Below are 21,283 nucleotides of genomic sequence, written 5' to 3'. Positions count from 1 at the left end.
GACCTACCCACGAGAATGTGGTCTTCTAATACGGACACACTAACCAAAGTCATGCTCACATACCAAAACACACACAAACGGACATAATGCTCAGAGGCGGTGGAAAGCAATGAGTGGGCAGAGAGAAGGAAAACAAGAACCGAACCGTCTTCATCTTCATTTACATCCAATTGAGAGAGGTTTATAGCAGCAGCTGCAGCAGTACTACGGGTGAATCAGCGAGGAGGGAATAAATAAATGCAGACACACACTGTACGTTCTTAGAAAATGCAATCTCTTTAAGTGTTAGCAACGGTAATAACACAGTGCTATGCCCTCCGAGTCCTTTTAATCTTGAGGACTGAGATGATCAATGTACTGAATGAGTCCAAAAATATACTGGATCGCTTCCTTGTGTATTAGAAATGCTATAAAAAAAAACAAGGTTGAATTAAAATGCCTATAAAGTGTATTATATTAAGAGAATAGGAGGTGGTGAAAAGACCTGCAACGCCTTCCTAGATATGTCGGCTTTATTTGGAGTTGAGAAGACAGTAAATCTAATAACCGTGGCAGCTATACAGGCATTTCCTCCAGTTAGTGCCATTTTCAGTTAAAGGTCATTTTCAGACACAATTACAGGCCTGTATGGAACTAATGTGCTGCCATTTTGCTGCCACTTGCCTCTTTTCAAACAACTAATTCAGTGTTACAGCTCCATTTCAAGGCGATCAATGTTGCTAAACAAAAAGTAAACTTGTCAGTGGGTGGACTGATTTGTGTCCCCAAGCATCTGTTCTCTTAACGTTTTATTACTTTCAGGAAGTAGAAGGAAGAAGTCGGAAATCCAAGGACATTTATTATCACGGAAAATTAAAGCAACAGGTGTCCGGCCATTTAAGCAGGTGATATCTGGTTCCTCCGACAGAAATGGTGAAGGTTAATCAGGTGTGTCACTTGTTCTTGTAAAAAAACTTAAAACGTTAATCAAAGCAGTAGTTGAAGGAATAATTCAGGGCCCCGAACCAGCTGTAGAGACATGACCTGGTGTTGTACAGATGTTTTATTCGAAGGGTGCTTCTTTTTTTAACTTCTCGTTTGTGAATCGCACTGGGAGGGGAAGGAGTCTGGCTGAGCTGCTGTGGGGAGACACTGTTATGTGTTGAGACTGTCAATGATTAAATCTCGCTCATTTTGTTTTTCCTCAGTATTTGGACGGAGCCCAGCACTGTAATAATGCAGAGAACCACGGGGTCCCTCTGATCTGGGTGTGGGAAGAGACTCGACTGGCTGTGCAGAGCTATTTTCCCTGGACATCACAGTAACTGTTGAAAGCCTGCGACTAGTTTCACGATTCCAGTCAGTGGATCCAGACTACAAAGAGGATAAAATCCTAGTTTCAGTTGGAACAAAAATGCCAGATCATGAGCAGGTCAAATACATTTGGAAAGTGGGGGTATTTAGCCTTTTTCATAGCAAATTGGTATGAGGTTGTTGTTGGAAATGGCTTCCTCTACCATACAGTGCAGTGTACATTTAAATGATTTTATTTGAGTGTCTAAAGTCTGAGTGAGAACCATAAACTGGATATAAGAAGTGGACGTAGTCACCTTGGCGTGAGCCATTGGTTGGTGGACTGCCGTTTTGAAGCCTTGAGTTCAGCATTTTGGCCTTTGCCGTCTTGTTTTTTTTTGCAACCAGAAGTGACGCAAGAGGGTGGGGCGTACGACCGAAGGCTGAATAAGACATTTTTAGGCGACCAAAATGTTGCAATTAACTTTCATGAACTGAAAACACAATGTGAAAGGGTTAAAGTTCTAAAACGAAATCATGAAAGACTCCCAGACCAGACAACGGCGTGGTAGCGACCGGTCAATCAAAAGGTAGCCATGCCCTAAAGCATACCCTGCTTTATGGTCTATTTGACTCTAAATGGGACCATAATTTAAATAAATGAACATCATGCTGTATTGAACAAGACTTGAAACTAGCGATTGAGGGCAAGTTTAAGTTTTGTGAGATCTCGAGGTCTCCAACAGGTATGTTTACTACTTTCTGCTAACAATCCCATAATGTGTCACTTTTTATAGATGCTAAAATTTAGGGCTGCCCCCTCTTGTCGATTAGTCGACTAATTGGTTGTTTTGAGGTCAGGGAATCTTTTGGTCATTCGATTTTCCTTTTCACAAACGGATATTAAAATACAAAAAAATGAGTACTTTGCACTTTGTAGACGGTCCCTGACCACTCGTCTCACAGCCGGCTGCACATGGAGACCAATGTTATGTGTCCAGCTTGGAGGACAGCTTGTTTTAAAATGAAGTTGTAGCTCGTTGTCCAACTTACTACGGTTAGAAAGAGACGTCGTTTGTGTTTTAACAACGTTTCGTTTAGGAGTTATTGATCCAGGGAGTTTGAATCTTTCAATATCTTTCTAACTTTACCAAAGTTAGTTTTTCTGCTGTCATGTCTGTTTCCCTGAGACACACTCTTTTATTCTTTCAAAAAACTATGTACTGATCCATGTCCATCACCTTCAATTACACAGCAACACTGTACTTTTCTCTCATACACAGCACCGTCCTCATACGCGCTCTTACTTTGTAAATGGCAACTGTTTTTGTTTTTTTTTATGCTGAATGACTTATTTCCAAGAAACGTATGAGCACATCTCGGGTAAACACAACAAAGTGGTGCTTTTGTGTGATTCTTTGTGGAGAAACTCAGTTTTACAGATCAGTTGATTAAATCCAAGAGTGCTAGTCGAATAAGAATTTCTTTGGTCAAGGACAGCTTCACTAAAACTAACGTTGTTCGTCTCTACACCTGTGAAAGATGCTGTAAAATGTCCAAAATATAAATTTAGTGCTGCTACTGCTTACATTTCTTTGAGATATCCTGAGATTTCTGCTGCAACCTCAATAAATTGGAGGGGAGTGTAATTTTGTCTCTGGTGCTCAAAGCATCTTAAAAGAGGCCATTGGATGAAAAAAATTGTCACCGGGTTACTCTAAATAATCCTCAGGCCTCTCTGTGTTTTCTCTCTGTAGAAATAATCCCTATGAAAAGAGTTTCCAGTGACTGAAGGGGATAAATTGCATTTCCCTCACTTCCGTACACTGAGTCGTGGCAGAAGCTTCAAAGGCAGCTATTTCAAAACCTGGGCACATAAAAACAAAACTGCATGACCACTTCTTTTGTAATTTCAGTTAACTGACCCCTTAAATGTTACCAGCTACATTTCGGAAGAGTTTGTCCGAGGGAAATTGTTCTTTCCATTTCCTTCTATGAGTTCTTCCCCTTTGGGGAAGTGAGCACACTATCAAATTTGACTGGACAGTCCATTAGCTCAGAGCACGGAGGAATGGGATGCTGCGGAGACAGAGATTGTATAGGAGTGAATGAGGTTGTGAGAAACTTTATGGGCTTTCATGTGTGTTTCCGATTTATATGTGCACAATGATTGTGCAGTGGGTATTCAGCATGGCACGAGTACGCTGATATCAAAGCAAAATGTGTGGAGAATGTGTGTAGTACACTCCACATCACAGATTGCTTTCCATATCACATAATCAGGGTGTTTCTAGAACACACAAACACAGGATTGACTTTAATTGGGTGGGTGTGAACTTCTCACTGGAGAAGTTGGAAGTGAGAATGGAGGGGCAGAGACAAACACTTCTAATACTGGCTGTTAGGCGGAAGTCAGCGAGGGCGGCCTGTGTCTCAGAGGATGACAGCAATTACCATAGTCGAAGACCGGAGAAGTTACAACCCGAGAGACAGATACTCTATGTATACACACACACACATCTATAATGTACACACTCTCACTACTTTCCAATATCTCTCTGACACTCACACACACAGAAACGCTGCAACACTAGAACATACGAGTCATATGACATTTTTAGAATAAGAGTCAGCAAGGACAGATGTAACATCTGAGACACACGCTGCTATAGTTAGAGCCTGAACGATACTGGATGTTTGAGGCTTATACCAATATAGATAGAATAAACATGTTTGAAAATTTAAAAAATCAAACAGTAATATCTTTCCAGCAGCTTTTTGAAGAATTATGTAACATCTGGAAAAATAAACATCAGTGTCATGAATAACTCTGCAATACAGACTACACAAACATAGCTTTGGCATTTCTCTAGTGCAATTTCTTATAAGCTATAACATACCTGTAAACAATGATATTATATATATGCAATAAACTAATGTCGGCGGATTGATCAGTGTAGTTTCAGACCTCCTGAGTCTGAAAAGTGAAGCCAATGCGTAAGTGCCTTAAACTTGCATTCTCTCTAATAGCCAGCAGGGGGCGACTCCTCTGGTTGCAAAAAGAAGTCTGATTGTATAGAAGTCTATGAGAAAATGAGCCTACTTCTCACTTGATTTATTACCTCAGTAAACATTGTAAACATGAGTTTATGGTCTCAATCGCTAGTTTCAAGTCTTCTACAATACAGCATGATGTTCATTTAGTAAATTATGGTCCCATTTAGAGACAAATAGACCATAAAGCAGGGTATGCTTTAGGGCGTGGCTACCTTATTATTGACAGGTTGCTACCAAGGTGTTGTCTGGGAGTTGTTCGTGTTTTCGTTTTACAACTTTAACCCTTTAACAGTGTGTTTTCTGCTCAAGAGAGTTAATCTAACATTTTGGTTGCCTAAAAATGTCTTATTCAGTGTTAGGTTGTACTTAGCTCCACCCTATGTCTATGGGTGTAGCTCAAATTACAGCCATCTGATTTTAAAGGAATATACTGTATCACCTAATTTAAATCTCCAGTATGATGATTTAAATTCTGTCATAACAAAGTTGCCACATTTTTCTAATGCATTCAGTTAGGCCTGACAATTTTATCAGTTTGTGTGTAGAGAGTATAAAAATGATAGTTCAGTCAAACAACTCACGTTTGAAATGTTTATTACAACAGCAGAACATGGATAGGCGTCTAGACTCCGACCTCATCACTCCCCGCTGATATAATTACACGAGATATTGGGGAGTGATGATTAAACATATTCCCCCAGTCGGAGCCTGCAACAATACTGATGCAGAGCACCAGCGGCATTAATGAGTCAGAGGGGGAGATGGGAAATTTTTGCGGCTTAAACAGACTGACAAATTGGGAGGATGTGTTTGGTACTGTATATGATATGGTGTGTTTTTGTATATGATATGGAGAGTGAGGCATGTCACTTGTATATGCCTGAACTAGCTCGCAGGCGTCGCTCCATAACAGGTGTATTTGTAAAGTTGTATTCTAGACCTTTAACAGCTTCCTCCATCATCTGCCGCTATGATTACCGACTGCCTGCATGTGCCATCTGTTCAACTTGGGAATAAGTGAGTTATTAAATACCGAGGGGGGAGGAATTTTCAAAAACTTTAGCAGAACTCACCATGTGAATCCACCGAGGCTGATTTATGTGTTAATGAAAGTAAAAAATAACCAGGAGGACCCGGTGATTTATAGTACCTTTGACTTAAGAGTGGAGAATTCTAGAAATCCAACTGCATTACTGTCACTTTATACCTGCATTAATTTCAGAGAGGGAATGTGTCTTTTATCTTATTTCCTCTGGTGAGGCTGCCAACACTGACAGATTATGGGAATACTAAAAAAAAATATGTGTCTATAAAGAATTACTTTCAGCTGTAACTCTTGATAGCTGCCATAAGAAGATATCTTACAATATGTCTGAAATTACTGATCAAACCATCTATAACCATGAGGAATAATAACAATATGCATGCCTAAGTTTATTGCCTTTACATTTGGCAAATGTGTGAGGATGTGGGTTGCTTTTACAAAGGAGAGATCAGACAAAAGTAGATGAGCACATTTGGTTTCCACATGCAGACTTCCTGGTATAAAAGGCAAAATGCCCAGACTCATCATGTGTTGTGGATGTCATAACTATCTTCAAAGATCTTCATCTATGGATCTATTCTACACCAATATAGAGAGGTGCAGGGAAGAAGTATGTTTGTAGGCCAACCAGGAAGTTAGCATCGCCCTGGTTCCCTCAACAAAAAGCCAATGGGAGTTTTCCATTGGGTTTTGGATTATTGCAGAAAATAAGCTCTGTGGCAAACAAAAGTTTATGATCCTACCACGTTTTGTTCAGCAAGATAATCTTATGACTGAAGTGTGAATGCAATCGGCAGAAGTAAAAAGCCAACGCTAGGCGAGTATACACAACTAGGCTGTAAAGGCTGACGTGTCGGCGTGATGGCGTTTTGTAGTCTGTTCAAAAGGAGATTTGTCAAGTATTTAATACTCTTATCAACATGGGAGTGGGCAAATATGATTGCTTTATGGAAATGTATGTATATAATTTATTGTTGGAAATCAATTAACAACACAAAACAATGACAGATATTGTCCAGAAACCCTCACAGGTACTGCATTTAGCATAAAGAATATGCTCAAATTATAACATGTCAAACTCAAGCCCAAAAGGCAACAACAGCTGTCAGTGTGTCAGTGTGCTGACTTGACTATGACTTGCCCCAAACTGCATGTGATTATCATAAATTGGGCATGTCTGGAAAAGGGAGACTGGTATTTTCAGGTTAAGGGACCATGCCAGCTTCTCCTCGCCAAAATTTAATGCAAGTTTGGAGCGTTATCTATTTAGCCTCCTTTGCGACACGTAAGTATGACATGGACCAATGGATTCCTTAGGTTTTTTTAGTTTCATATGATACCAGTATCTTCACTCTAACTTTAAAACTGAGCCCAATACAACCTAAAAAAAAACAAGTTGTGTCAATGCATTAAAGAAATTAGCGGTGTTTAAACAAATTTGCGATAGCATCTTATTATCGCGTTAACTTTGACAGCCCTACTAAAAGTCCATTAAAAAAAACCACTGACTTTGAGACGAGGGAACCGGAAGTGCTAAATTGCTCATTTCCAGGTTTTAGGACTCATTCCTGCACCACTCTATTATAAGAAGACAATGAGTCAACAGCTTGAGACCAGACAGAATACTAATAATAAGAAAAAGAATAACACAACACTTCTCATGAAAATAACTTCTGAAATAAGCACAATTGTCTTGGTACTCTGCACTTAGTGCAGGATTTTACAGGAAAAAAAGATTTTGAGACACATACTAGTTACATACATACATAAATGAAACAGCTTATGAAGTTTATAAATGATGTAATATGTTATTTAGTACTCTGGCCATGGCTGTGGTGTTATTTTACCCCTGCTCCCAGCCCTGCGGCTCCATCTCTGAATGGGTGGGTGGCCTCAAGTCATAACAGTGTGTGCAAGTGTGTATGTGTGGTGCAGAGACAAATACAGATTTAGTGTGTGTTTTATTTTTTTCAAATTGGATGTCTGTCTTGTGTGGATTTGGAGGTTTGTGTTTGCCTAGAACTCCGTGAGCACGGCTAAAAAATAAAAAAAAAGGTGTTCAGGCTGCCAGTCTGGTGTGCGTGGGTGGGTCGGTGTGCATGATCCAGGGGATTCTGATACACTCCTGACTGAGTTGGTCTGCTGCTTTTGCCCCGAGGCTGCGGCTCTCCGGCAGGTATGAATGTAAAATATATATACACACACACACACACACATGACCTGTGTGTGTTAAGAGAAAGAGCAGAAAGATTTACACCTGTAAATGTTAACTGAAAATAGCAACAGCAAAGGGACTAAAAGTTCTCCTCCCTTTCTGAAACTTTCCACCTACCACCAATGTCCTCTGCTGTTGGTGTAATGTGGATGACCACTGCTTACACAGCAACACCTCCTGCAGCAGCCAACATTTTGTTACCAATGATTTGTCATGGTTTGTTTATTGTTACGGCCAAGTGAGCATTGTATTAACTGGCTTGCATGCAGACACATGGGGAAGCTCATAACTCTGAAGTATTCATTTATTTCAATATTAGAATATTCTCAGTTGCAGTGCCTTATCACTGAACTAGCATTACAACAGATGTTGTTATTCTGTTTTCACAGTATGATATCCGAGGCCTATACTTCATGGCTATGAGTCACTAAAACAAGGATTTCACAGGTCAAATGGGAGCTTTAAACGGATTTGCAGTCGATATGTTTCACTGGACTGGTGGTATGGAGGAGGAGTGTGAGATAGGAGGAACAATGGGAGGAAATAAACTCACACGAACCTTTTAAAAGGGCGGATCTATCTGCATTCTTTTCCATTTTTTTCAAATGGAAACGTCCACTCAGCCATTGCAAATAGCAGTGACCAAAAGTAGTTATCAAAGTAAGTTAATCAATAAGGTTATGAATAATGTGAACACTAACACTAAATGAGTAAATTTTAGCTGTGGTAATTTTTAAAATAACTCAAAGGGTTAGTTCAGATTTTTTAGAGTGCAGTTGTATGTACACTCCCACGTTCTGCAAGGTCAATTTGGTCTGATGGCGAGATTAAGCGGCTGTGGTACAGGAGCAGCAGAAAAAAAAATACATATCAGTTTAAGAGTACGCTATATTTACAATATTTTGGCATTAATGTGCCATCAGACGGCCCTTTAAAACGCGGAACTGAAGCTGTTACATCGCTGTCTTCAAAGCCACCAGACTCCATTCACAAAAACAGTCATTTTAACTTGTAGAACAGGAGTTGCTGGTCTACCGCTGCATCGATCGGTTAGTTTCTTTGTGTTATTGTGTGACTTTCGGATCCGAACTAACGTGGCGCACACACAGCAGTACATTGTTTAGCTTCCGTGCCGCTACTCCTGTCTGCTCTTCCAAACGGGGAGCATGCCGACCGCCATCTAAGTTACTGTATGTAATGTTACTACACCTACTATAAGGATGTATATATACTGTACATGTAGCAGCGTCATTATGCAGAAACCTGTGGGAAAACATTTTTAGAAGAGCTTGGGAAAACAGCATTTTGACTTTAAAACATACGTACTTCAACCAAAATTTGAGTGTTCAGATTTGAATACATAAAGAACACCACTGGGAAGCTACAGAATGATATAAAAAGCTAATATTAATAATAATAATGGATCCACCCTTTAAAAGAAAGTAATATGATTATGCCTCCAGCAAGGACATGGGTACTTCTGAGAATGTTGTTGTTCCATTGACGGACACTGTGGCTCAATTAATTAATTATGTATCAGGTCTCTCCAGTCACTCATACTAACTCACAGGCCCTCGAAAGCAGCCACACTGGTTCACTGAGTAGTTCAGCTCAGCCATATTCAAACGGCGAAACATTTGACATCACTAGTGCATTGATCATTTCACCTGACTGCGCAAAAGACTACTTATTGTGCAATAGTCATTATGTGTAATGAAAGGAAAACCAACTAGATGTCAAGGCCTGATTTAAACATCCATTTCATAAATTTGAGTATCTGATGACTCGTGACCATCCAGTGTTTCTGTAGATGTATGGAGGAATAATGAGAAACAGATGGTATGCGCAGCCAAGGAGACATTTCATCCGATGTATAATTGAACCTCATCTCTATTGCAAATTATGGCAGCATAAACCCTCTCTATAGCAGATTTGGTCTTAAATTGTTCGAGATCATTTTGCTCACTTTAATAGGAAATACTACAAAGAGAGCAGTGCATAGGGGTGCACTCCATCATCCGGGGGCAGCGAGCCACTCACTAGGTGTGAGTCAGGCTTCGACTCTATTAAAAAAAATAATTTTCCAGGACATTTCCAATGACAGAGTGGTCTTTTGTGGTAGTCTAATTTAAAAAAAAAAAAAAAAAAGTAGTAGATGAGACTCTTGAGAGTTTCAGACATTATGGCCAATTAGGGCGGCCACAGAATCCCAGACACAGGTGTGATTCACACGTAGCCTACACGCCGTCTCAGATCTTTATAATCTTAGCAGTTTCCGCTACAATTGCTACTGCAACATCCCCATTTTTCTCTTTCTCTGTCTGTCTTTTGTCAAAGGATCTATATCTATTTTTCAGCATAAGTTAAAAAAAAAAAAAAGTTTCTCAAAGAAAATGCATTTTTCAGCCGAGTAGAGACCTGCTGAGTGGATTAAAATAGTTCTGTATATGATGGCCAGACAACCAACTCACAGGTTGCATGTGGCTGCATATGGCCTGATTTACCTGTCCATTCAACCAGAGTCATAATAAGAAGGACACATGGTGCTCCTGTTCAAAGCAAAGGCTAGCTGTGAGTATCATTGACAACAACAGAGTGCGAGAGCTCCAACATGCATCCTTCTCATTGCAATGGAACATTAAAGATGCTTACAGACTTGTGAGGGAAGACATAATATAATTTACGGAACTCGGATACCAGTAAAATCAGCTCCTGTATCGTTTCCCTCTTTTCTGTGGTTGCCATGGTTACACGACAAGCTACGGCGGCAAGTTGAACCACCATATACTCTGACGGCAGCGTTAGAGAGTTGTGCGCTTTAACCAGAGCAGCAGCCACTGTATTTATATTGGAAACAATGGAGGAGTGGTAATTTTCATTTATCTAAAAATAAATTTTCACCTCTTCAGTCCACAAAAAAATCTTTCAAATGAAACAATCTGAGAAGGCAAATTGACTCTTTGCTTGAACTGCTCTCAACTCATGTCCACTCTAAGGCTGCATTCACACCAGATCAGGCGTTGCGGCGGAAACACAGGTAATTCCATTCATTTTGAACGGGGGATGTGTGTTCGGGATGCGCCTGCGGCGTCCCCAGGGGGTGCCGAAAAAAAATTTAATGGCCAGAGGCGGAAAAGTAAAAACAGAATCAACTTTTAGAGAAACGCAACCCAATATCATGCTGCAATGGCCAATCACGTAACCGGCAATCCAGAGCTGTACAGCCCAGACACGGCGGAACAGAAGACGTTAATCGTCACAGTTAATGGGCCATTAGTGACTCTCTCACTCTGCCGCACAACCCCACGGTGAATCGCCACAACGACTGATCCGGTGTGAATGCAGCTTTAGGCCACAACTTGTGATCTGGGGTCACAAGTAGACACTGCATCATTTTAAGGTGTCACAGAACAAAACATTTGGGCTATCTTAATATTAACATAGCACAGGCTGTGGCTCAAGTTAAGACCGTGGAGTGCCCCAAAAATTCTGCATCCTATCTGAGATAATCGCTTCCCACCACACTTTGCAAACAAACTGAGAATTATCACAGTATCCACGCCAACGCCAACGCCATAATCTACAACAGTTCCACTCTTTAGAAGCACAATGATTTGATAATGTAGTAGTTTGATGTCACTGACAGCTGAAAGCAGCTGTGGATGAAACAGTCATCTACGCTGGAGCACAGTGTAGGCACAAAGCAGACAATGGACCAACATAATGACAAAAGCACTCAATTCAGACTGTATGCAGTAAACAACAGTGAAGCCTACTTGCTCAAAAAGAGAGCTGCACTTATACTGGTTGTAATCAGCCCTTCTCATCTTGGACAGTACATAAGTGTTTGCGTGTGAACACTTGTGACTGTGTGAAGGAGAAACACGCAGTTTTAGACCCTCAGAGTGAAGATATTTTGTTGACTGTCTCTTTGCATAACAGGCTACATCGGATTTAAGTTAGGATCTGGGAAATAAATGAAGTTAGTGCAATATCACCACAAGAGTCCTTAGACGTGTTTACAAGTAAATGTGTAAAATGTGATTGAGCGCAACCCCCCCGCCAGCGCTGCTGATGTTGCATATGAGGTGGTGGACGGTCTCAGTGGCAGTCAGCCAGCAGCAGCAGCAGCTCCAGCTACAAAGCAGCTGAAGATGAAAAAGGAACGCACAAGAAAATGCAAAGCGCTCAGCTAAATCCCCCCAAATGATTTAAAGACACGGCGTCCAGCTGCTGTGAATGTGAAAAAAACTCCACAAAAGAGCATTTATAACAGTTTGATGTGATTTTTTCTAAAAGCTAGATGTGTATATGTATCACTTTATCTTATGGGGATGCATTCATTCCAATGTATCACCAAAAGATTATATTTTCTCACACAGGGATTTCCAGTGGCCGAGGGAAGCCTTTTAATTTACACTTTAGCGATATGAAGCTAACACACATCATGCTAAATCTTTCCCACATTTACAGGTTAATCTTTAGTCTCCTTTACAACTAGACAGCACACTGCATGGGGTTACTTTTCAAATAACATTTGAAGACACGATGCCCCAGCTGAGAGCTATAAACTGCACTCCCTGCATATTGATAATAAATTAACATCCAGAGTAACTATCTATGTCCTTGGCTTCTTAGATATCACAGTATTGTCCCAGTATGAAGTGACCTGTGGGAAGTACAAAGCCGAAACGTAACATGTATTCAGAATGTGGCTGATTATTAATTGAATTTAATCAGTAGAGTCCACCAGAGGATACCCTGACTGATAACAGAACGAGGTCAAAAGACTGACTACCGCTCTCATCTGGTATGACTCAGGCTTTTCCACCGCCCTTGAAATGGCATGCATTAGTATTATGTTTATTGATTCAGATTACACATATCTCAATGCATGTTTATTGTGTTTAAAATAGACAACTGCAGGTGCTCAAAACGGCGTCAAAAACTTTAAAAAACTAAAAGTGTTTTTCGAAATGCTGAGATATGAGCTATTAAATAGGCTAACTAACTGGCCTGCAAGTGGTTTTCAGTTACTCAATGCAGCAATCTCTGGTTCACATTACCTGTATAGTTTGGCAGGCTGGCCTACACGGCAAGTAATGCAGGCCACAGTCGGGTCAGAGTCAACATGCAACTCTTCCCTTGGTGCACTCTGGGAAGGGCTTGACTCAAAGTAACAAGACCTACCTGCTTTAGAGCTTTCAAACAAATCTTTATTGACAATTGTCAATAGTCAGAACGGTCGGCAGAGGCCGACGGGACATTTTATTTTCTATTTTCCACGTACTCAGGTCATGGCTTGATGATCAGACATACAGTGTGAGCTCAAAAATGGTGAGCTTTGGCTTTACATTGTAGACAATTTATTTACACTACAGTATGAGTTGAAATTAAAGGGGACCTATTATGCTCATTTTCAGGTGAATACTTGCATTTGGGGTTTCTACTAGAACATGTTTACATGCTTTAATGTTCAAAAAAACGCTTTGCTTTACTTATACCGGCTGTGCTGCTGCACTTCTTTTCACCCTCTGTCTGAAACGCTCTGTTTGCGCTCCTGCCTCCTCCCTTCCGAAAAGCCCAATCTCCTCCGATTGGTCAGCTGGCCCACTGTTGTGATTGGTCAACTGAACCAAACTCCTAGGACTACACTCCAGCTCCACTCGAACTAACTTAATTTGACAGCGTGCCAAATGAGCCGCTACGAAAAATGTGTTACTTGGTGACATCACCACGTTACTGAAGAAAAGGCGGAACTTTAATCAAGGCCTTTCAGGTAGTTAGTTCAGGAGCAGTGTTTCTGTGAAGGAGTGTAACTCCCTTTGGTGCGGACTTTGGGCTTTGTAACTTTGCAGACCTTTTACATGCACAAAAAACGATACAACACACTACAGGAAAGGTAAAAAGCACAAAAGCATAATAGGTCCTCTTTAAACAACAACATCCCTAAATTTGTACAGTGTATGTCCAGCTTTATGTGAAATATCAACCTTTGCAAATTACATGAGACTATTTGTTGGACCATCACATTGTAAGTAAGTTGAACAGAAAAGATGAGATGTCATCAGGAACTGTCAGACTCGGCTTGGCAGATGGCAGTGACTGATTGATGGGGCTTACCCATCGTATTGTGCCCCCCCCCCCACTCCCCAGCCTCCTCCTGCGGAGTAACTTTGTGGAATGCAATATTAAAAACTGCACACTGACTCAGATGAGCAGCACAAGCTGAAGCATCTTTAACCAAACAAAATCTTTCAGAATTTCTAAGCTCAGAGATGCTTACACAAACAGCCCGGCAAAATCCATCTTTCTGACAGAATCATTTCCAAAGCCCAAAGCTCCAACTGGGCTCCTGGATGCACTTCTGAGCTGTGCCCGCCTGGGGGTGGGTGTGTGTGTGTGTCTGTGTGTGTGTGTGTGTGTGGGGGATTGGGGGGGGGTACCAAGAAAAAGAGGATAAAGTATGAGTCATTCAATACAGAATATGAACTGTGTGTGTGTGTCTATGGCTAAGCTTTCTTTCTACTCCTCTATAGAAAGAAGTGTTCCTCACTAGTTTAGTCATGCACCCTTCACTGGATTCACCAGTGACTGCATGTATGAGAGTGTGTGTGTGTGTGTGTGTGTGTGTGTGTCTAAAGAGAGATTAATGGTGCAGACATCTTAAAGTATACCTCTCATTCCTCAACGGATCCGTCTGAGCCACCAATTCACACAAGCTGCCTCGCAGCACTGTCTGACTGTGTGTGTGTGTGTGTGTGTGTGTGTGTGTGTGTGTGTGTGTAGCATGTCTGTCCTGACAAACAACAGACTGTGGTACTAGTTCAAATCAAAGGATTACACCCCTGAGGCAATTGGACTGAATGAACCGGACCTTATGGTTACAGTCCTGTGAGGTGGAACAGAGAGTAGGGATGTCACTACAGATCTCACTAACATACCTTTGCGCTCTCTCACACACAAATCCTTGTAATTCGGTCCCCATGAGCTCCATCCTTTGATTGCTTTCTCTTTGCCTCAGCAAAAACCTCGCCACTAATTCTGATCTTCCAGACGTCCCTCTCCCCCAGCAACGTCTTCCAGCTCTTCCCGGGGGACCCGAGGCGTTCCCAGGCCAGACAAGATATATAATCTCTCCAGCATTTTTCTGGGTCTACTCCCGGGGCCTCTTACCAGTTGGGCGTGCCAAGAAAACCTCCTAAGGTAAGCGTCCAAGAGGCATCCTGATCACATGGCCAAACCACCTCAGCTGGCCCCTTTCGACCCGAAGTATCAGAGGCTCTACTCCGAGCTCCCTCCGGATGTCTGAGCTCCTCACCCTATCTCTAAGGATGAACCCTGCCACCCTACGAAGGAGGCTCATTTTGACCGCTTGTATTTCATTCTTTCGGTCACTACCCAAAGCTCATGACCACAGGTGAGGGTCGGACCGTAGATGGACTGGTAAATCAAGAGCTTCGCCTTCCTGTTGAGATCCCTCTTCACCACAACCTTTCCGTTACAATGCCCACATCACTGCTGCACCAAACTGCCTCTCACACTCCATTTTACCCTCACTTGTAAAGTGATACTTGAACTTCCTCGCTTGGGGCAGTGAGTCTCTCCAAAACCGGATGGAGAAATCCACCGTTTTCTGGCAGAGAACCATGGCCTCAGAGTTGGAGATACTGAGTCTCATCCCGACCCGCCACAGTGTGCTAAAGGTCACGGTCTGATGGAGCCAACAGAACCACATCAATTGCATTTTATTCAATACTCAATTCAAGCTGTCACCATGAAACTGCTCGAGCTATTATACTGTAAGATGTGGAAAAAACACTGAGTTAAATGATCAACTTCTATGGTGTTTTCAATAACTGAACTAATGAACAGTGGAGGTGCTAATGTTCCAAAATGCTTTGAGGTATTAAAATTGAAAATGAACAAACAACATTAATGTGATGGTTTTCACACTTGTTTTCATTATCATTGCTTCACTCATTAATTACATGCATTAATAAAATACATTTTCAAAATTGCCTTTATTGCAGATTCTGCTAAATTGCTTTTTCTCAAAATGCAATAGTACAAAGAAATGAATGTATTGTTCACCCAGAGTAAAAAATCCCATTTCTGACTCCACACATTTTGCTGTCATGTCATTGTTATCAGTGGTCCTCTACTCTCCCATATACTATATCATTTATGCAGCAACATTTCCTAATTACTCATCTATTTTTCTGAAATCGTTGTGCTGCCCTGTCCTGGAGTCAGTAAGAGTTATCGTCAAAGAGCTGCAATATCCTTCTTTCTCCAAATGTCAACACTATCAGTGACAGAGACAAAAGATTCTCATTTCCTGAGTCACCACAGTGCATTTAATCAAGTTTGGATTTGTTTGGAAACGGCCCAACGAGCCACAAGGACTGAAGTCGTTGGAATAGCAATTAAAAATTAAATAAATTAGCATTTCAAGTTGAGCTAGAGAAATGAAATGTTATGTACAAAAATAAACCTCGTGGGCAGCTTACCTGTAAATGGGATCCTGCATCACCATCATCTTGCTCTCATCCCACGTCCACTCCTTCTTCTGTGGAAACAAAAACGAAACCGTAAGGTCTGGTGGTAGAAAATAAAATAAATACATAGATTTCTGTCCCTTGTCACATTTGTCTATTGTCTGTTGGTGTAGATATTATAACATCTCCATCTTTGAGACATTTATTCACATTTTTCCTTTTTCTTTTGTCGGTCTATTTGTTTAGATCTACCTTCCAGTTTAATGTCACAAACAAAATGTCCAAACATGAGCACACAGGAATTATTCATATTGATTTCTATCTCCACGGAGCTTTGTTGGCTCAATCACTCAATCGCTCCTATCTCTGGTCTTTCACTGCCTCCGACGCACTCAGAGATGTAAATAGATTGATGACCGTCACACTTGACATTTCAGCTTTCCTGCCAGGGAGAAAAACAAGACGAGAAAACAGGTGAAGGCAACTCGCTCCGTCTATCGACCGGCCTTTCATTCCAGCCCTCCAGTTCATTTGACATTGAGGCTTCGATGATGGCTTTAATATTTACGTTATCAGCCAATGCAACACAGAAGGCACGTTCGTTCAAATTACTTCCATCTTCTCTCTCTTAGTTTGTTTTCAGACGAGAGGAGTAGAGGTTTGGCCTATTTTGGACCCGATCCGAAATGGACCGGTGGAAAGTCTAACTGGACGGCATGAATTCATCCTTTTTTTAAAAGAGACTCGATCTGAAAGGGACCAAAGAACAGTTAGAGTTGATCTGAAAAGACCTGACAGATAATAGAGGTGAAAGGTTGGAGGAAACACTGGTTCCTTAAAGGGTGAATTCGGGTGTTTTGAAGTGGGGTTGTATGAGGTACTTATCCATAGTCAGTGTATCAGCTACAGTAGATGGCAGTCAACACGCCCCCAGCTTGGAAAAGCAGACAGTAGTTAGCCTACCGCACGGAACCAAAGCAATGTACTACTGTGGACGGGGCCGGCAGCAAAATATATTTCAGCCACCTAAAAGAAAGGCCCACTTAAAAAAGGAATTAAAAAATAAATCAAGATCCGCTATATTTAGAATATTTTCGCCGGTTTACCTTACCTTTTCCGACGGGGAACTGAAACGGCTGTATCCATCTGTACTCTCGTCAAAGCCACCAGACTCCATTGAAAAAAATGGAGGGGGTTGCTGGTTTACCGCTGCCTTGATCAGTTAGTTTGTTTGTGCTATTGTGTGACTTTGGTGAATCCGAACTAACCCAAGTCACACAATAATACAAACAAACTAACTGATCAAGACAGAGGTAGAACAGCATCTCCCGTGTTTTTTCAATGTGAGTCTGGTAGCTTTGGCGAGAGCATAGATAACGGCTTCAGTTCCCCATCAGAAACATAGAGATAGACAGCTTTATTGATCCCCGTGGGGAAATTTGATTGCAACCAAGTCAGACAACAATAAACAAACAACAAAAACACAGTATTCACAATACACCAATAAATAAATAACATCATAAGAAGCCCTTTGAGACATAATCAACAGCTGAGAGGTACTATGGATCTAGACCATATCTAAGAATGTTCATTAAAAAAACTGACCGCTGCTGGAACAAAAGACCTCCTGAATCGCTCAGTAGAACACTGAGGCATCACTAGTCGTTAAAAACATAGACTATATAGTTGTCTCAAGGCAAGGTAAACCAGCGAAGATATTTTAAATATAGTGTACACTTAAACTGATATTTATTTATTTTTTTAGCTGGACCTTTTATTTTAAGTGGCTAAAATGTTTTTTTTCTGCCATCAGACAGGTCCGATATCAGAAAGCGTAATGGAATGCATTCATAGTAACATTCCATATATTCTCCAAATCATGAACCATCCACACATATTACTGTTCACACACAAAAGAAGGCACGAAGTTACATAAGTGAGCATTTATATTGGTGTAATGACTAGGCTGCTCCTTAGAGGACCATTTAAACTCAATTAAGCCTCCTTTTAATGAGACACTAATGTAAATCTGCAATGTACATCTGCCTGTAATTACAAGTCAAGGTCAGTACATCCCCCTTTGTTACATACATGCAATATAGAAATCCTTAATATCCTAATTTGTCATGACTGTTTAAGGAAGCCAACCCCTTTTCAACAGATGTGCCTCTTCAAGCAGCAGCACTATCATTCAAATTATTTAGACCACAATTTTCTAATAGATGCTTATTAAAATGTCAACTTCAATCAATTTCAATTCATTACATTTGACATTGTTTTAGCAGAAAGTGGTTGCAGCTGTCTAGCTAATGCAGCAGCTTTGTACTGAATTTAGAGGGATCATTATCTGCATCTCAACCTCCCACTCAACGCATAAAGATCAACAAGTCATCAGGAGTCTGTTCATTTCCCACTGCGCTAAGAAACTAAGTGGAGTGGATGGTAAAAAGTCAGCTGACCTATTCACTAGGGGTGGTAATCACCAGAGGCTCCACGATACGATATTATCAAGATACTTACTTACGTGATGATACAATCTTATTGCTTATTATTTTAAACATTTGCTGATTATTATGATAAGATATATTGCGATTTATCATCTTTATCAACGGCAAATTATGCAGTTTGTTAACATCTGTTATCTATTAAGATACAGTTTTCCCTTCTGTTCATCTCAGAGTTTTCATAAACATATCTTGAGGTCAGAGGTCAATGGACCCCTTTGAAAACGGCCATGCCAGTTTTTTCTCGCCAAAAGTTTGCGTAACTTTGGAGCGTTATTTAGCTGTCTTCCCAACAAGCTAACATGACATGGTTGGTACCAATCGATTTGCTAGGTTTTCTAGTTTCATATGATACCAGTAAATTTAAGACTGACCGCTACAACCTCTGAAGGACAGAATAGTGGCCGGGCCTGCCGACGTCCATGTATCGATATAATAGAGTGCTACAGGAGTGAGTCCTAAATCACGGAAATTAGTTTGCATTTTAGCACTTCCGTTTCCCTCATCTGGAAGTCAATTTTTTTTAATGTTTTTTTTATTTAGATGTCTGAAATAAGGTCTGTGGTTAACACAAGCTTAAGAGATTGTAACATTTTGTTCTACGACACAAAATACATCAATAAATGTGTCATGAAAAAGGCGGTTGCTAACAAGTGGCTAAATGAGACTACTAAACGTCATCACGCCAACTCGTCCACCGCTACAGCCTCGTTGTGTATACTCGCGCTCTTGCGACCGTGGTGTGGTTCATCTATAGCCTAATGTTAGCTTTTTTACTTATGGCGATTGTATTTACACTTCAAAAATAATAAAGGTGGTGTTCATTCATGAAGATTATAACGTTCATAAACATACACAAATCACAAACGTGTGTTTGCCACAGAGCTTATTTTCTGCAGTAATCCAAAAGCCAATGGAAAAATCCCATTGGCATGCTAACTTCCTGGGTGGCCTACAAAAATACGTCATCCCTGGAGCACTCTATATTGCCACGCAAAATATCGCGATACTATGCTGTATCGATTTTTTTCCCCCAGCCCTATTATTCACGGCCATCAGTTATCAACAGCCAATCCGATTTTTGAGCTCTTCCTACCAACACGCAGGCTGGTAAAAACAATTCAGTACGAGTTTCTGGCCCTGCACATATGATCGGTCTGAATAGAGCAACAGTTTCAACACAAGATGATGGTTGACAGCCACTTCTGTTATATTAAATATTAAATACATTTTATAGGACTCCATCAGAGCAGCCTGCAACCTTGAAAAGCAGTGAACGGTTTCAAGTCTGGATTAATGAATTGAGATGAAAAACTAAATGCGTTGCCTGGTGAGGAGAATGGGCAGCACTACTAAGTGACTTCCCTTTGTTCCCATCCGCCTGTCACACTCTCTGTGATTCTCAGCAGGTGAAGTCGACTCCAGTCTGTCTCTGAGGATTACAGCTGTCACCACACCTGGAAACACAGATCCACTTGTCTCCAGTTTCAGCACTCAGTACTTCAGTTTCTTCATGTTTTCTCTTCGCCGTTCTCTCTGTTCATAACATCTCTTTACTCTTCAGCATCTGTCTCTCTTTTCTTCTACATCGTCCACATTTACAATTCCTCTCAGGCTCTTTGTCCTCCCTCGTAATGTCTCCATTCTCACCTCCGTCTGCCGTCTAGACGAGGATCGATCACCACCTACTCCCACATATACATAATGGATCTGGACTGGCCATTTAAAGTGCTCGTTTTAGCACCAAAACACCCCCACAGCATGATTTAAACACTATAGTTATTATGTCTCCATGTGCAAAACAGTTGAGAAAGAACTGTAAAAAGTTGCAAGGCTGTCATCTTTATGCATATTTTAAAATGTGTCCGGCTATGGACAGAAGCTTCGTATGGACATCCGATATAATGGTTTTGGCACACGCAGAGCAGAACTGAAAGCCTGCTCACCGATTCATCTTCTGTTACTGTTTGTGCTTCTTGACATCAGCCTTACATCTGAGGGCAGCTGATGAGCTGGGACAAACCAAACAAAGTAGAATCCATACACTGTTCACTAGACTACGGCGGCTTCATCTCTTGTTATTTTGGATAATGGATAATAAGGGTGCAGATCAGCTTGCAGAGTCTTTTTTCAGTCTATTTCCTCTCTTTCAGTCAGCTAGCAACCTGGATCCATGACAGTCCAGTAAACTGCGTTAAACATCGTTATTCAAGAGAACTAATGCAGTTAGCTTGCATAAAAATCTTAAATATTCTAAATAATTCAATGTATCACCCAGCCATACCAGCTTAATGTCTTTATTTACTCCTTGAGAGAATCATACAGCAGTGCACTGCCACCTTCATGTAGAAAAATAAAAATCGGCACAGTTTCTCATATTGAGAGATCTTCTTGTTATGATAAGATACTTTCTTGTTAGATTATATTTTTCTTTTTGGCATTTTTGCCTTTATTTGACAGTGTAAAGACAGAAACTGGAGAGAGAGAGAGAGAGAGAGAGAGTTATGACATGATGCAACAAAGGTCCCATGGCTGGAGTCGAACACGGGACGTTGCGGTAATGTGGCATCATGCACTGTAACCACTCGACTTCGAAGGCGCATAATATTATATTTTTCTTATAGTTGTGACATATAACAACTCATTTTGTTTTAACAAGAAACTTTTTTCCATTATAACATAGCTGTTT

At 40.8% G+C, this 21,283-nt stretch overlaps 1 protein-coding gene across 3 annotated transcripts in view; it reads right to left on the bottom strand.

Annotated features, from left to right (window-relative positions):
* The window catches only part of LOC119488051 (carboxyl-terminal PDZ ligand of neuronal nitric oxide synthase protein-like), a 202,695-nt gene that overhangs the window by 107,904 nt on the left and 73,508 nt on the right, over positions 1–21,283 (bottom strand). For all 3 annotated transcript variants that reach the window (XM_037769218.1, XM_037769219.1, XM_037769220.1), the window contains one exon: positions 16,103–16,161. In XM_037769218.1, the coding sequence (XP_037625146.1) occupies positions 16,103–16,161 (59 nt within the window). The remainder of the gene's footprint in view (positions 1–16,102; positions 16,162–21,283) is intronic.

The sequence above is a fragment of the Sebastes umbrosus genome, chromosome 5 (genome assembly GCF_015220745.1).
Source record: "Sebastes umbrosus isolate fSebUmb1 chromosome 5, fSebUmb1.pri, whole genome shotgun sequence".
Classification (NCBI taxonomy): Eukaryota; Metazoa; Chordata; class Actinopteri; order Perciformes; family Sebastidae; genus Sebastes; species Sebastes umbrosus.
Note: the sequence above shows the minus strand (reverse complement) of the source record. Positions and strands in the feature narration are given on the sequence as shown.